The following is an 18,175-nucleotide window of genomic DNA, read 5'->3' as shown; positions in this document are numbered from 1 at the left end:
ATTTTAATTCCTGTATTTATTTTTGTTTTTAATTGTTTGTGACTGTTCTCATACCAGTCTGTGGTCCCTGGGTTACTGTGTTTCCTTCTTTTTCTTGCACCTGTCTGTAATGAGAAGAATGGCATGATGCAAATTGACGCAAAATCTTTTCTTTTTAATCAGGTGACAGTAATTCAAACAATAGCTACAGCTGGCATAAATTATGGATAGACTGCATTTATAAACTGTGTTTGACAATTAATACAATATTTTGCAACAATTTCTCTCCTCGAGATAACGTTTGTGGCATTTGTGGCGGCACGGATGGTGCAGTGGGTAGCACTGTCGCCTCACAGCAAGAAGGTCCTGGGTTCGAATCCCTGTCGGCCGGGGCGTCTCTGTGTGGAGTTTGCATGTTCTTCCCGTGTCTGTGTGGGTTTCCTCGGGTACTCCGGTTTCCTCCCACAGTCCAAAGACATGCAGGTTAGGCTGATTGGAGAGTCTAAATTGCCCGTGGGTATGAGTTTGTGAATGAATGGTGTGTGTGCCCTGCGATGGACTGGTGTATTCCTGCCTTTCGCCCAATCTATGCTGGGATAGGCTCCAGCCCCCCTGCGACCCTGTTCAGGATAAGTGGGTTAAGATGATGGATGGATAATTGCCATTTATGTTAAACAAGCAATAATCAAAGCTTACCATTATGCATTGGTCCATACCGACAACATTGAGTCTTATGCATCTTACTGTAAAGAGAACTATACTGCACAGTGTTTCCAATCTCCTCCCTAGCTAATTTAACACCAATCGCGGTTGTGCTCGCTATCAAATAGACCAATAAACAACAAGCCATGTCAGGTCAGGCTTTGTTGTTAGTAGGGGTGAGCGAGTACGGCATTATCTGTATCTGTATCCATTCAACCAACTATATTATATGCATCTGTATCTGTAATTTAAATTGCGTGGGGCTTAACCTGAAAATGGCCGATCAGACCCAACACAGAAGCATTATAACTTCTGAACCATTTTACATAGTGATTTGTGAAGTCGAAGACTTTCATCTTTACATAGAAGTGTCTGTCATGTCTGTCATTCAGGGGCTACTTAAAATGTAAATCAAATTAAAATCAGGTGGATTTTTTGTTATTGTTTGGAATTTTGCGGGAAAATTAGGTGGAAAGTCAGCCCAAAATGCCCCAAAACTCCCAGAACATTTGAAGAAAAAAGTCAATACATATAGAAGTCACAGGGTGAAAGGCATAGACTGGCACAGCTGATCAGCAAGAGAGCAAACTAACTATTTACAGAACAGCCTCAGAATTGACTCTGCCAGTGTATTTGAGCACAAGAGTAAAACATTTACAAAACAATGGGCCTCTTGCAATAACCACTTGTAGGAACAGATTTGTTTTTAAATCACTTAAATCTTTTGAAACAAATGATTTTAACAGAACTTGGTGCATTCACCAATTTTCCCTTAATTTGTATTTTTTCTTTGGTAGGAACAACAATGGTCCCAACCTGTCATGTAAACAAAAGCCTTCCGAATCCATGCAGCTTGCCTGTCACACAGAACTTTGATAAAACTTTTAAACTAGGCATTGCAGATCAACTACTGTCTAAAAAGTGCCAATGATAAAAGGTATCAAAAAGGAAATGTATTTATATAAATTACATTATGCCTTTAAGAACACAAAATCACCAAATGTGTATATGTATTTATTTTGGACCAAAAGTATTCAAATTGTGGATAACCCTTTTTGTAAGCTTTTCAAGTAAGTGAACCATGCTGTTATTTAAATTTTTTAAGAAATATGATCTCCTAATAAATGGTTGGACATTTTGGTTAATCAAATCACATTCTAACACTCTCATATTGGTTAACATAAACATGTATCGTTGAAATCTAAAACGGTGAGGTCAGAAAGTGTTTGATTTCTGAAGGAATGTTCCAGAAACAACAGAGATAATGTTCTTAACAACCCTTTCTGAATAGGGATCAATCGGCAGCATATGCTGTGGCACCGTAGTCTGGTTTTGTAATTTGATGGACTTACGTAACTCCCAAATAGCTAAATTCAGGCTTGTTCAGACAGCCATGAAGGTTGTCGGTGAGGAAGGTCCTTACAAACTATCTATGAGCAAACAATCATCAGAAAAGCCATGGATATTTCAGACCCCTCCCAACTCCATTCTGAGTTCCAGCTTCTCCCCTAAGGCAGATACAGGACCTTTATTGTAAGCTGAACAGATAGACGCACCCCTTTGTCCCCCTGCCAATCAAACTTCCTAACAACAGCAGGCAGGGACTGGGTGGGGCCATGTTCAGTATACTGTATGAAATTAATATGATTTGATGAAAAACATATTAAGATATGAGCACATGCAATGTTTTTTCACATCTGCCATAGAAACAGTGCAGTCCACAGGTATTTGGACAGTGGGACAATTTCTCTTCTTTTGACTGTACTTTAGCACATTGGATTTTGAATGAAACCATGATTATGAGGTTCATGTGCAGACTGTCACCTTTAATTTGAGGGTATTTACAGCCATGCTAGGTGATTTGTGTAGGAATTACAGACCCATTTTATTATAATAATGATAATGATGTTGATAATGAAATCTTTTATAGCACCTTTCTCAGACACAAGGTAGCTTTACAAAAATGGAAAAACTGGTAAAATGCATACATAAACAGAGAAAAATCACAAAACTGAGAATAAAATGCAGGTATATACAGGCACTCAAATTAAATGGAATCACAGAACGGTGAAAGTTGTGATGGGAGTGTTAGGAAAGTGTGTGAATATGGTGATGCTGGAGGGAGAGGTGTGTGTGGAGTTTGTACTGGAGGAGAAACTAGTACATTCATGGAGGTGTTGGGGCAAGGTGTTCCAAAGTTTGGGGGCAGCGGCACTAAATGATCTAGCTCCCATGGTGGACAGACGTGTGAGTGTGAGTAGACCAATGCTAGAGGATCTAAGTGAGCGGGGTGGGGTGTAGGGATGACGGAGTTCAGAAAGGTAGAAAGGGGCATGTCCAGTTAGTGCTTTGTACATGTATGTAGTGATGAGAGGTTTGAATTGAATGCTGGATATGGGGAGCCTGTATAGCATTGAATTAAGGACGTATTAGTGCACTACATCACTACAGAAGCTGTGAAATGACTGTTGCTAAACCGTCTCCTCTCTCCTTCCCTTCCTTATAGAAATTTGTGACGGCACAGTCTCCAACTCCCGGGGACGACCTGTACCTGGATGACCAGCAGTCAGGAGATTATCCTGTAGATGATGATGATTTCAATTCGGGATCTGGTTCAGGTGAGATTGGACTACTTTTTTTTTTGCTCATTGAGATGCACAGACAGCTAGGCACAATATTATGGTTGTGGGGCATGTTCATATTTCTGTTTTTTGATTTATTTATTTTCTTCATTGGCCACCTCTGCCAACTTTTGTATATAATGAAATTTGGCATCTTGCTACATTGGTTGTGGGTTTCATTTCATTTTACATTACCCAGAAGCTGAATATTGTTCATGAATCACTGTTCTTAGGCCCCAAAACCTGGCTGCCTGTAAGTCATATTAATATACAATTCTCCTCTGATGGGCCTGCCTTTCAGTACTTGATGCCTATAGTTCACAACTGCTTCTGTGCAAAAAATGTGCCTTGCAAAGAGTCCAATTGTTTGTTGGATAATGTTGGCTCAAGATTATTCCTCATTTCATCCATAAAGCTTTCAAGTCATTGTTTCACAGTGGTTTTCTGAACCAGTTTTGAACTTTGTTCACCCAAAAATGAAATGAAGCAATGTTTACATACCCAGAGCACTATTTATCCTTCCAGATACTTTCGCTGAGATTTGACAAGTAGATATCTGCTGAAGCTCACCCAGATACAACAGACCTCAATGGGACCAAGTTTTTCTGGCACTCAAAGTACTGAAAAATACATTTGAAAAACTCATCAGCAGTGTTTCTTTCCAAATATAATGCCAAGGTTACTCATACTTAGACCTTGTGCATGGTTTCATCGAGAACCTCTTTTTACCTGAGTGCATATCCACACAAACTCTCAACTAAAGCATGCCAGTATTCTTGAAACCAGGCACCATGGAACGGGATTGGCCAATACTGGTAGGGTCAATAATTTTGGTCATCAGCCCCCCGCCCCCCACAAAGATCAAACAATCATTCAAACTCAAGTCTGCAAATAACTTCCTTCAAGCATTTAAAGGCCTGAAATCAGTTATGGAAATCAGCAGATGTATCCTGACTGTCTGCTGCTGTAATTTTCGGTAATGTAGCTTTATGCATATCTAAGGATCAATATAGCATTGATGATGAAGCAACAAATGTGCTCCAAGCAACTGCTGTTCTTTGTTCTGTTTTATTTTTATTCTTCTTAATGGGATCCAGTCATGAATGAAACTGATCACAGGCAAATGGCTGCATCCGTGTTGCAAATTGTTCACAGTAGGTGGCAAAATGAGAACCATGTCTTTGTATGAGCTTTTTGTTTGTTTGTTTTTGCTTTCCCCTTAAAGTGATATTCCACTCTTATGTAACTAAAATAAATACATGATTTTGTTGAGCTTATCGCATCGTATTTGCAAAGCATGAATACTAGCAACATCCACTGTACCTGCTGACCATTAACGGCATGGTGTTCCTCCTGGTTGTCCGTCTCCCAATTCACTCCCATTCGTTTCCAGGACCTTGCATAAGGTTTGTGAGGTTTGTTAAATCACAAACTCAGGATACGTATGAGCGAGTATACTAACATCTCTTGTTTTTTAGCAGATAGTGTTCAGGTTTAGGTTAGCTATAAATAGACCTTCGATGCTATGGCTGACCTCTCTTTACATCACATTTAAATGCATCGCTTTATTAGAAGATTTGGCTCTTGACATCTTCAAAGGCCAAGCCGATTCCTTTGTTGAGGCTCACGAGTCGATTCCGATTGTAGACCGTATAAAGCGAGTTTGTGCAAGACACTGGAGCAAGAACTCATAACATCTGCACAATGTTCCTGTCCAATTCTAGAACATGTTCCAGTGCTTTCCGACCTCAGCTTCCTGGGGACTGGCACAGTGCTGTCGCTTCTGGATAATTCCAGACAGCAATGCCTCTTATCATTTTATAACTTTCCATCCATGTCAAACCATTTTTGTTTTATCTGTTCCATAGTACGTGGAACTCGAGACATAGTTTACAACAACAGCCAGTTTCCCCAGGCTTTAGTCTTCCCTGGCCCTGACATTCTGCTTACCCCCATTTTACTCCGCATGCAACACAGCTCCAGTGTGTATCCAGCACCTAGGATGCTGCACCACATCTTTCACTGGCTCCGCTCATATTTATTCCAGTCCTATGTGCCGCATAAGTAGTTTATGTAGCCTATATAAAGAACAGACTTTGTTTTGATTTGAAATCGGGTACTTTGATTGAGCTGGGGTTTACCCACCTTTTTATTTCGCATTACCGCCCTGGATACATTGTGTAGTTAAAATAAATCTTTTTGCAGATTTTCTTTGGTTTTATAAGGCAATAAAACATTGATAATACATCAGATTTTTACACAAAAACAGACCATTTCACGTTATTATATTATATTATTTGTCTTTTATTTATCTATTATCCTCCGTAGTATCCGCTTTAAAACATTTAATTTCGGCAAGGTCTTTAAAATGAGCAGAGTGAATTGGCAGCCGTGCAACCACGACATGGTTGCGGTGGCCTGCTCGGAATATCTTGCATGTGGTTAAATGCACTGAGCCCACGCCAATGTGTGCCACCCAGCAGACTAAATATAGCAACATTCCATTATTAATGATCAGCCATGATGTACCTCAGCTGCTTATCTCACTGTACAGAATGACTTGGCGAGCTAGCACCTTGGTCATTTTTCTAACGGTCCAGAATGACTTGGCGAGCACAAAATACAGGTGCATACAGATGAGACCTTGAAGTAGAAGCGTCTAATCCTTTTAACTTAACAGCCAAATTAATATGAATAATCAAATGACTGTGATGATAACAGGGCAGACTCCTGTTAGAGCCCTGGATATTATTCTGTCTCTGGTCCACAGAGAGCATTGAAAGCCCCTTTCATTTGACAATAAGAATAGGCTTTCAGCTTCAGCCAAGCTGAGTGCCTTGGGAGTATGTACTGCTGTTAAGGGAGCAGAATATCACACACACACACACACACACAAATGCACACACACAGGCAAGCATGCACACCACACACACACATATACACACACAGACACATACACACACACACACACACACATAAATGCACACACACAGGCAAGCATGCACACCACACACACACATATACACACACAGACACATACACATACACACCCACATAAATGCACACACACAGGCGAGCATGCACACCACACACACATATACACACACACGTAGTGAACAGTGGTAGAAACAGCAGGGCTGTGTATAGAGGGTAACCTGGGTGGCCTGTAAATGCCAGTGCTTTTTCGATCTATGCGGGTGTCCCTGTGATTGGATATTTCCTGTGGTGCACCCCCTGACATTGCTTTTAGGACTGTTCCACAGAGCATCATACCTCCTGTCAGCTTTGTGATGTGTTAAGGTCCTGCCGACCCAGCAGGTTACTAGTTCGCTTCTCTCAAACTCTAAGGTGATGCAGTGGCTAAAGGAAGTTTTTAGCAGGACTTCCTGTGGTCTTATACCTGTGATTTGAAATAGAAAACATGACATCAATTTATTGATGGCTATGTACACTCAGTGAGCACTTTGTTAGATATTTATTAGACTTAAGTCGCTGCTGCTGTGGCCTATCCACTTAGAGGTTTGACATGTTGTGTGTTCAGAGATGCTCTTCTGCATACCACTGTTGTAATGTGTGGCTATTTGCATTACTGTCACTTTCCTGTCAGCTTCGACCAATCGGGTTCTTCTTCTCTGACCTCTCTCATTAGCAGATCAGCAGTTTGAGATACTCAAACGACCCTGTCTGCCACCAATAATCATTCCACGGTCTAAGTCGATCTAATTTCTTCCCCATTCTGATATTTGGTCTGGAAGACAGCTTAACCATCTGCATGCTTTTATGCATTTAGTTGCTGCCACACGATTGACTGATTCAATATTTGCATTAACAAGCTGGTTTACAGGTCTACCTAATAAAGTGAGTGTATACCCTAAAGCTGTGACTGATTGTCTTCAGCCAGGTTCTGATGGTGGTTGTTATGCATTTCAGGCATTGGTGAGACCCCAGAAGAAATGGCCACTGTGAACACGCTGTACATCGCTCCAAAAGCAGAGCCAACTCAGGACTCCACAAAAGACTTTCCACCACCAGTGGAGACCACACCCAGAGACACAACTAGAAAACCCACCAGGACAGACGTGAGTCCTTGATGACCCTGAACCATGAACCCCTTTCCATTATCAGAAACTGTAGAGCTTCTTCATAGGAACAAATGGCCCTGTGATAAATAATGCATTTTTCAAAACCTTTTTTATTTTTAATTTATACCTTGAGAACCATGCAGGTTTCCTTCATTGTTAAGGATAAATCAAACAAATCAAAAGATAACAATACTCAGTTGAAAGAATTGCACAAGTGAAGTGGTCTTGAATTGTCCAAAGTTAGCGAGTGTCAGTCTTGAAGATGCATTTAAGATAATTCCATGTGTTTGGCATATAAAAAGTTAAGGCTGATTTTCAGGCTGAAGTTCAGAATAAACATGCAGGACTTTTCGAGCGAGTGTGGTAGTGTCCCATGCTCCAGTCCAGCAGATGTTATATAGAGTAGTAAATGTCCAATCTATTTCAATACATATTTTTTGATAAATGATGGTGATTGCCTGTCTAATTTAAATCAGCCAGTATAACCATTATCAGCCTGGTGTGCAATATGGGGCAAATCTCACAAGTAACATAATCATAATGTGTGTTATATTCTTCATAATAGATTACTATGATTTTTAGTTGGTGTGCCTTAAGGTTCTGGTTTGATATATGGGGTGCCTTCGGCCCAGAAAGATTGAAAACCTCTGGTCTAGGCCGGGTGAGGTGGATTCAGAATTAGTTGGTGAGGAAGCTGAAGGGAAATAGTTTTTAGGTTTGGTGTCATGACAGACCACTTTGAATGTTGCTGATTTACTCTTGGAAGTAATCCTGACAGGATTTACATATTTTTCATAATGACATATTTAATTCATGTTTGAAGCCATGTCTGTGTGTGTGCAGTAATTATTCAATCGCCCCGGTCACTTGCACACAGGAGGGGCTGCTGTGCTTGAAAGCAGTTTGTAGCCTAATTGCCATGATTCTGAAAACCCGCCTCTGCTTTCCCCTCACCCAGGCCCCAGTACCCCTGACAGAGGAGACTCGGAGCAGGAATGAGGGCACAAGCACCACCAGTCCTCCTCGCTCTGCTGTGGAGCCATTTGAAGTGCGCTCTGAAAATCTTTTCCAGAGAACGGAGGTCTTGGCAGGTAAATGGGGATGCTGGAAAAATGAAACAAAATGAAGTGTTAACCAATTTAAATGTATGACTTCACTGATTCACCCGCTGAGGTAATCAGCTCACACCTATCTAGAACACACTTGAAACCAGATGACCTCAAGCATATTTGTCATGATTTTGTAAAGCCCCCCCAATGTATCTGTCACATGCCGTGACACTCCCCTGAGCCCACACTCGAACGTATAATAAAACAGAAATCTTCACCTGTCAAAACAATAAACTAAAGTGGCAAATGTAAAACAAATTAACCCGACTCGCAAAGCTTTTCAGCAGGCTCGGGCTCTGTGGTTTGTCAGCTCTGGGCTTGAACGCTCATGGATGTGGTTCCCCGGTCTCAGCCGCCAACCGTGGAAACATTTATAAGCACCTGGACTGATTCGTAATGTAGTCCAGGTGTGTGCCTACTCAACCAGTAGATGTGGTCCTCGGATTGCCCTGCCTCCTTCCCACAAAACGAGCTCCATTTGCCACAGTATCATATGTTTGTTTTGCTCTGTGGTATTTCTCCATCGCCATTGCACCTGCATGAGGGTCAGCCGAGATAGTGGTGAGGGGAGGCTTATTATTCTATTGCCCTGCTTTGCAAATAAGAGGCTGATAAGCATCTAAACTGCTTTTCTTACTAGCGGAGAGTCTTTTTTGGCAGTCTGGTATTTTTATGGTTTTATTATGCTGGAGCTCTTTGTATTCCATAGATATGAATGCAACAATAATTTGAGATGCCGACGACTCAATCACAAAGGGGCAGACTTGATAGGGTTAAATACCCTCGGAGGCTTTCACGCACATGTCCATCTTATCTGTGAGGTCTCTTTCTCACGGGATGACATAGACTTGGTTCATTAAAATCACTTGCGTAACTATGCAAGTATGTTTCCACTTTCCCGGAGTAGTATATGTCCATCCAGATTTTAAATGTAGGCAGCAGCTCAACCTGATAAAACAGACCTCAACAGGTCCCTTGCTTTTCTTTCCTCAAACTCCAAAAATGTACATTAAATTGCAATGTCTCCAAATATAATCCTGTAATCCACAGAGCTTAATTTGTTCACGGTAGACAGGAGTAAGCTAAGCTCAAAATACTTTGTTGAAGACACACAGTATGCAAAGACTGAATGCCAATGACCTAATGAGAATGTCCCCTCCCCCATTTTGTCGTTGCAGCCGTTATTGCTGGTGGAGTGATTGGTTTCCTCTTCGCCATCTTCCTCATCCTGCTCCTGGTTTATCGCATGAGGAAGAAGGATGAAGGCAGCTATGACCTTGGGGAGCGAAAGCCCTCTGGAGCAGCCTATCAGAAAGCCCCCACCAAGGAGTTTTACGCATAAAACACCCGCTTCACAATTTCTGAAAAATAATCATAAAAGGAAAGATACTCTAGAACTGTTGACAATGAAAAACTTGTTAAAATAAGGTAAAATGAAAAAAGAAATTATTGGGGAAATATTACATCAAGGAAAGCTTTTGCATAGAGTAATGTAATGACCTCTTCTTTAATTTCTATTTTTTAATACAGTACCCAACAGGGTTTATTTTATGAAAGATCCCATTGTATTTAAACACTTGTGTATTATTTTAAAAGGTGAAAAGAAAGAAACAATGTATAAAGAAAAGGAAATTGATGGCATTTTTTAGTCACTGACTACTTTTTAACTGTAGCAGTATGTATTTGTAAAGAAAAAATTTAAGTGGAAATAATTGAATATAATTGTTCTGTATCCTTTTCCTTTCTCATTTTGTCATAGCATGTCTGAAGTTGATCTTAAAGGTGTATTACATTAATTTATCTGTTTTCAGATGTTAAAATTGCCTTTCTGTAGTTTTCATGAAGCTGCGCTGTCTTTATATTAACTCAGATAACAGCTAATGTAAATGGTATTTTTCCCCCTTCAGATTACAATGTTTTGTCTTGTTTTCATATAAAATTAGAAGAACATTTCACCATTTAATTATTTTGTTTTATCTTAATGTAGTTGTAGTACAAAATGCAGCAGACAAAGATAACTCATCTTAAAGATGAAAATGCTGAAAGTAGAAGTCTGATCTCTTCACCTGGGTACGACGTGTGGAATGACTCAATGAGATTTGCATCTTAAAGCGGTACATTTTCTTGCTTCTATGATTCAGGCTTTTCCTCAATACGTGAGAGGGCAGGGTGCAGACCCCTCAGACCACACCCCTATTCCTGAATCTCATTGGGCCATCTCAGTTAGCTGCATTGCACCTCCTCTTTTTAACCTCTCCTCCAAGAGCTGCCAATACAAATAGGACTCGTCTGCCCTCTGTGTTGTTGGTTTGCTATGTCTGCAGATGAGCAGATTGAAAGCGCTTCTCAGCTGTCTTATTGTAGTTGAAGTTGGACAGATGTTTCACTGGGAGCAACCTGACCTCTAGCAGTGTAATTATGTTCCAGTAAACAAAATGATTGGTCAGGCCAAAGGGCACCAGTTGCATTTTCCTTGGTTTTTTTTTTTTCTTCTTCTTTTTTTTTTTTTTTTTTTTTTAGGTCAGCAGGTCTTTGTCAGTGGTCTCGGTCCATAACTTGCCTGGTCAAAGGCTGAGAGAGTTTAAATTGGGCTATGGCTTGGCTAATGCCACATGCCACAAAATGTCTGAAAAGATTTTAGCACATTTCACTGGAGGTACCCCCACCAGGGAAAATGTACCTAGTCTGAAAATATTTCACTACAAATACCTCTAAATCCCTCCTCATTTTTTAAATGGGAAAAGGCAGAAAGCTACCTTTTAAAGATGTTGCATACACCGGCTCACATCATTTGAGCTCTCTGCTGGCTGCTGCACTTCCCTCCTCTCCCTTTTAACCATGCCCCAACCCCCTGCCCACACTCTTTTCACATGGTACTGAATGAAGAACATTAGTGAAAAGCATTAGCAAACCCAAAGACTTACAGTATTCTCACCATTGCTGCATATTCCAATGGCCACAGTTCAAAATAGTTTTTGTTTTCTTTTTTTAGTGTTTTGTTTTTATTAGAGACCTGCCTATTGAGTCCAACTGCTTAATAGTTATGAAACAAAAAATATATATAAATATATATTCACAAATGTTTTAAGCCTTTGAAGTGCCTACCATTCGGAAATGTGCTTGTTCCTGTCTGGGTTTGAAGAGCTATGTACAACAGCTGGTACTTGATAAGCACAGGTGACTGTATGGTAACTTTTTTAGTCTTACAAAAAAGCTGACAGTATTGTATCTATAATTTGAAACACACTACTGAATAAACATTGTGGCCTAATATTTCTGTGTATATTGTGTAGTTCTTGCTGCTAATTCCGTTTGCATTTTGACAGTTTATGTTCAACCACTCAGTGGTTGGATGTTTATTCATCAATGTGCCTTCGACTAGTGATGTGTTCTATGAGGAAGAGGTGATCCTGCAAGGCTTTTGGAAATGCTCTTCTGCATACCACTGTTGTAATGCGTGGTTATTTGCATTACTGTCACTTTCCCGTCAGCTTATTTAAAATATAAAAACACATTAAAACAATGGATGCAGCTTGGGGATGCAAAAAACCCCTAAAAATCTCCTATCATGTGCTACCTCCCTACTAATGGGCTTTTAGTGTAAACAGAAAAAAGGCTGAGTGCAGCCAACAAAAGCACTTTTGGAGTTTTTTCAAGAGCACTGTCATTGTTGAAAAGGACATCAGATGATTAAATAAGACAGTGGATCTTTGATGTTATTGGTTTGTGCATCGGCTGGTCCTGGGGCTTGTAAGATAAAAATAAATGCATGATTTGAAAAATATGAATTCCTCTCCAAACTCTAGAAAGATAAAGAAACTGGAGTTCCTTAAAAAGCTAGGCGTTCCTTAAATATACAGCGGACTCGGGGATATAGAGTGAGTGTGAATACTGTTGGAGCACATGGTTTGCATTTATGTGGAATGTTGGAAATATGCCTCACTGTGTTTAGCTCTCATTTTTTCTAGAATGCAGGATGATCCGAATGGGGCTCAAAGGCAGCAGAATATCATTTGGCTTTGATGCATTGAATATTGCATCAAGAAAATGTATGTGGAACAGATAGCTGAAGCTAAGCTTGGTTAGTACTTGAAATTTATACAATAATTTTGCCATTTCACAAATAGCTTTTGCGCCGTATGTGGTGAGATTGTTTTATGATTTTGTTAGAAGCTGCTGTCAGCTGGTTGTATCTTTTAAATTAAATTAGGAGTTGATAAAATACTTTACTAATTAGTTACCCAGTGTGTCCCTTCAACTCATTTGAGCACACAAGGTGCTGTTGTCTAATCTGATTTTGAACAGAACTCTGTGTATTAATGCAAGTAACGTTGGCAAGCTGTTTTATCATATCGGCTGTGGCTCATAGGCTAGCTAGCAGATTGCAACATTTTTACTTCTTTTATTGAACAATAAAATACAGATTATAATCTATATGTACTCAATGTTTGTAATCTATAATCTTAAACATGGTAGGTGCATTCAGTTGATTCCTTACAGGTGTAGCTTTTAGTATTTAGCCTTGATTCTCGGCTTTTGATTGCTTTGGAGTCTGTTACTGACATTTGTCAACTGGAGGAGTTGTGCCAAAGAAAGTCAAGGATGCTATCATGAGGCTGTGAAATAAGTGTTACTCAGCTGTGCCAGTTTTGGCCTATGCCTTTCCCCCAATGACTTCCATAAGGATTTTTCTTGTTTTGGGGCCTTTTGGACTGACTTTCCACCTATTTAATACTTCCCAACATTGACAGAAAATTCACCTGATTTTGATGTCTAATGGCAAAGCCCTAAATGGCCTACAGAAACCAACTCCTAGCAAAGGTGAAAGTCTTGGCTGTACAATGCACGTCACTGCAAGTCGTTATGTAAAATGGTTCAAAAGTTATCATAGAAAAAGTTCAATCAGTAGAAACAATCAATCAGTAGATGCATGACTTTGGCCTTGACAATATCTGGCCTAGTTTCTTTAGTTATTTTCCTTTTTCTTATTTTCTCTTGGTTTGCAGCAGAGCAAACTTTCACAGAGTTAATTGGAAGATGATTTGATTCACCTGCAGCACAGGGTGTGGGAACTGGCTCGTAGTTGGTAATTAAGTGCAACCATGTGCATTCCCCTCTTGGCCAATCAGGGTGTCTTTTGGGCTGAAGAGAGGCAGTAACCTGCACACCCATGGGTGATCCAGCCTTCTCCAGTGCAGACCTTGTAGCAGAAAGAAAAACAGAACTTGTTTGGTCTCCTTTGAGAATTCTCTGCTCTAGTTGCTGCTTGATTTGGGGCTTACTAACACTGCTTGTTTTGCTTTCATCGGGTGTGGAGAGCCTATCCTTCCTATAACCTATTGGTTTGTGTAAATGGTGGTCCTCCCTGCAGGCTTTCATTGTTGGTAGAATTTGTTGAGTTTTGGATGTTCTGGCCAAACTTACCTCCTAGTGGTGGTTATGGGTATGGGAGCTGAACACGCAGCAACCTTGATCCGCCCTGGGTAGTGAGATTTGGTCAGCCACCATTTTGTGTATGGCTTTTTTATTTTTGTATTGAACATTTTTATTTGTTTTTTATTTTTCTCTCCCAGGGTTATAGGCACCAGAACACCTCAATTGTTATTTTGTAAAGGGATTTGTTAGTTATCGTTAAGTCTTCCCTACTTTCTTTTACTTTTGTTTATGTGCCTTAGTTTCTCAGGCCTCTTCCAGCTGAAGTTAAAGAAACGGTACTGCTACAAAATGTAGAATGTTTGCAGCCTTATTGGTTTGGCACTGCAGGGACACTCTGCACTGCTGCGGCTTACTGTTCCAGAACACTCTGGCATTGAATTGATTAATGACAGTAGCTGGAAAGCTGCAATTCAGAACCCATTCCCTACACCTCTCTCCACTGGCAGCATCATGCAAGTGTTAATATCTCTACCAAACTGTCTACCTATCACTTCTAAATTATGGAAAGGAAAAAGCATCTCATATTTGAACATTTTTAATACTCTAAAAGAAAAAATCATTCCAAACGTCATTCCATGACCAAATTACTTTTAATATCTAATTAAAAAACTAATCTAAGCTCAGCAATATTCTTATCAAAATTGTTGTTATTTCTCTTCCTATTAACCAGTGGGAAAATGATTTATTCACTACGAGCACATCCTCTAAGATTCAGTTCATAAAATAGAAAGTCATTCATAGGTCTCATATCATCCAGCAGAAAATGTTCAAAATGGGCTTCATTGACACTGATTCCTATACTCACTGCACCATCAACCCCCCCAGACTCTTATATCCATGCCACCTGGCTATGTCCACCAATCCAGCACTGCTGGGGCAAAGTCACATACACTGTTTCTGGATTTCAGTATTCCACTCTGCCCCCCATTAGTTATTGGGAGAACTTTAATAAATAAAAGTAGAACTTTCCAATTGAATACACCAATTGCATAATCTATTTTAAAGCATTCCAAAAAATATATATAATTTTGAGGGAAAGAAAATCACACACGGCTAAGTATTTTTGTATTATTATTATTATTATTATTATTATTATTATTATTATTATTATTATCCCCATCACCAATATCAATCTGCTGCATTTCTTTTATAGGCGTTTAGTCTTGTTGCATCAGTTTACCAAAATTGAGCTTTGTACCATTCCCTCATTTTTCTGAATCATGATTATAAATAAAGTGGCGGGGGTGGTAGGAGGGGAAAAAATGTTGACCTGTTCATGGGAATGAAGAGCTCCTGGGAATTGGGTCTGCCTCCTGATGCATCTGACCAACAAAGCTTTTATTGTTAAAAATGGTCTGAGCGTGTTCTAAGGCACTTCATGAGCCAAAGTAAACTCTGGTGTCTTGTTGGCTTAATGCAATAGCACCATTAATCCAGTTTAACTGAATATTCTGGCTGTGTATGTGCAATAAAGCCTCAGATGCATGTTCACAGACTAAGAGCTTTAACTGAAACCACATTAAAATAAGTCTTTGCAGTCTGCTGGTCCAAGGGGAAGGGAAGATGATAAAATACACCAATTTTAACACAAATGGGTAATTCTTACAAAGATAAGTATGGTATATGTAAGTTGGTACCACCAGTCATCAATATTTTTAGTTGTTGGCCTCAGGATATGGTTATTACCTGCAGCAGAGGAGCAGTGTCAGTCTGACAGATGTAGCAAGTGTGATGCTTACGCAGGAGTATAAGTGAACGAAGAGCCAAATGGCTCTTTTTAGGGAACGGAGCCAAAAGATCCGGCTCCTGGAAAAGACTTGTAATGCCCATCACTAATACTGGGCCATCTGCGATGTCCTCAGTGGCTGCGCTGCCTGCGTGTGCCGGTCTGAGCATGCCCGGTCTTCCCTCCGCGGTTCTGTGCGTTGAGGAAAAAGGGGCTGGGTTTGGTGGGTGGCTCAAACAAAGCCTAGCAAGGCTATTTCATCTGAGACAGAACTAATTGAATACAACGGTTGGCCTTTGCTGCTACTCAGTGCCAAATCATGCAGAAATTTCATGGAAATGGCTTTCAAAGTAAACAGTGTCAGGCCTCATAAGGAATGCTGAATGGAGGCAGGCCCATGGACACACTCGACGTCCGGTGCACAACCTCACCAGGGTCACTTTCACCTTCATCCTCCACATACTGTCGTTCACAACGTGAGCACTACAAAATGGAGCCTTCTAATTAAATCCGTTAAGATCCACAAAAATGAATTATTATGATTTTATTAATATAAACTGTAAATAACTGGTTATAATAAATATACTGTACTATTGGATCGATAACATACCCAGCATTGTGCTCTTACTAATAAAAATGTAGTTTGAACGAAACTTAAAATGCATAGCCATGTTTTTCATGTCTTTGGTGCTGCATGGCATATACAATTTCACAGAAAATTAGGCTTTATTACAGCACATTTGCTTGATGAAGTTGTTAGCCTGTTTCACTGTGAGCTGCTATTCAGTCCTTATCAACAAAAGTGCAGAACATTAGTCCACCTTCCAAGCAAATATGACTTTGTTAAATATTGTGTAATATTTGATGAATGCCATTCTATAAAAAAAATCAAATAATGTCTTATATACATTGCATTAAGCAAAACGGCACGCTGCTTTCTCAGTGTGGGCTTTATGCTGCTGCCAAAGCTCATACATATTGTTTATATCACGATAGCCATCATCCATATTTTCAATTTGCAAATATTTCCTTGACACAATATCAACAGCCTCAATTCCAAAGATACCACTATTAATACCCATTGGACAGTTCTTGGACATTTGCTACATTCACATCCTGCCAAGTGTTAGGCTCTTCCCACGACTTTCCATTACTCTGTGTCTTCAGGGGCTTGTTTGTCTGCAGTGCTCTACCTCAATGGCTAAAGTAATATCCTGTACAGAACCAGGCAGGGTTCAAACACATATGCAGTTTGACCAAACGACAACCCCCCCCCCCCCCCCCAAAAAAAAAACCTTTGATGAATCTGGCGCCATATTGTTAGGTTACATAGCAAAGACTACGGAGTATCAATCTAAAAGTTATACTTCCCTTATACAATAGCCTTGTCTGACCACAAGAAGGATATAGAGTCACTGGAAAAGGTTCAAAGAAGGGCAACCAGGTTGATTTCGTATAGAAAAGATAAGTTATGACAAGGCTTAAGATGCTTAATCATAAAAGGTGACTTAGGGGTGATTTGACTGAGGCTTTGAAACAAAGTGAACTACAGGTGATTTATTTAGGATGAGCTTGGTTAGCAGAACGAATAAATGGAAATTTACAAAGGATAAATTTGGCACAGACATTAGTTATTATTTTTTCAGAGTGGTCACTGTGTTGAATGCCTTGCCAAGACATGGTATAGTCAGAAACACTAGGGGTTTAAAGACCATTCTTGACACAGTGCTAGATTTGTTGTAATTCAGATTCACATTTGTGATTTGAATTAATTCGGCATTTTGACAATCTCAAATTGATTCAGTCAGTTAGAATTTTAATGGGGTGACATGAGAAAGGTCAGCCCCACTCCTCCTTGCCCTCCACTGGCTGCCTATTTCTGCACGTGTCTGCTTCAAGGTGCTACTTTTTGCATTCCAGGCTAAGGGGACTGCCCCACTCTACATCCAAACTTTAATTGCTCCCTACACCCCAGCAAGACTGCTCTTGTCGCCTTGTGGTCCCCTCATCACGATCACCTGGTGGTTTAGCTGCATGTTCACGCCTGTTTTGAGTTCTGGTTCATCAGTGGTGGAATGACTTGCCTATCAAGGTCAGGCCAGCAGAATCACTCCCCTCCCTGCCCTCTATATCCCTCGTGCATCCCTCTTGTACTCCCTATATAAAAACAATATGACTACGATGACTTGTTTTTTTTTTTGGTTAGAACAGCTCTTCATGCGTGTTGCTCATTATGGATTTAACTTGAAGGACCGATGCACTTGTAAGTAACTTTGGATTGAGTTTATTGCATTACATTTATCTTAATTGGGGTAAGGTGAGACAAAATGCTTTTTCGAGATAGACCTGCTCTTTTTACCAAGAAAATTATACATTCCTGTATTGCAAACATACTACACATAGTATCAACCTTTAACTCAGTCATTACATTCACTCACAGGTCTTAAGGAGACAGAGGAGATTTATTGGACCATGCTGATATAGCAAATGAAAAACAGGGTTCACAGTGAGCAGACATCT

The 18,175-nt window shown here is 40.1% G+C and overlaps 1 protein-coding gene across 1 annotated transcript in view; it reads left to right on the top strand.

Annotated features, from left to right (window-relative positions):
* sdc2 (syndecan 2) overlaps nt 1-11,766 on the top strand; it is a 53,989-nt gene extending 42,223 nt beyond the window's left edge. Inside the window, exons 2-5 of the mRNA XM_061255494.1 lie at nt 3,188-3,299; nt 7,233-7,381; nt 8,343-8,475; nt 9,672-11,766. Coding sequence (XP_061111478.1) covers nt 3,188-3,299; nt 7,233-7,381; nt 8,343-8,475; nt 9,672-9,835 — 558 coding nt within the window. The 3' untranslated portion in view covers nt 9,836-11,766. The remainder of the gene's footprint in view (nt 1-3,187; nt 3,300-7,232; nt 7,382-8,342; nt 8,476-9,671) is intronic.
* Nucleotides 11,767-18,175: the final 6,409 nt, after the last annotated feature.

This window comes from Conger conger, chromosome 9, assembly GCF_963514075.1.
Source record: "Conger conger chromosome 9, fConCon1.1, whole genome shotgun sequence".
In the NCBI taxonomy this organism is placed as follows: Eukaryota; Metazoa; Chordata; class Actinopteri; order Anguilliformes; family Congridae; genus Conger; species Conger conger.
The sequence above is the reverse complement of the archived record's forward strand: the minus strand, read 5'-3'. Positions and strand labels throughout refer to the sequence as shown.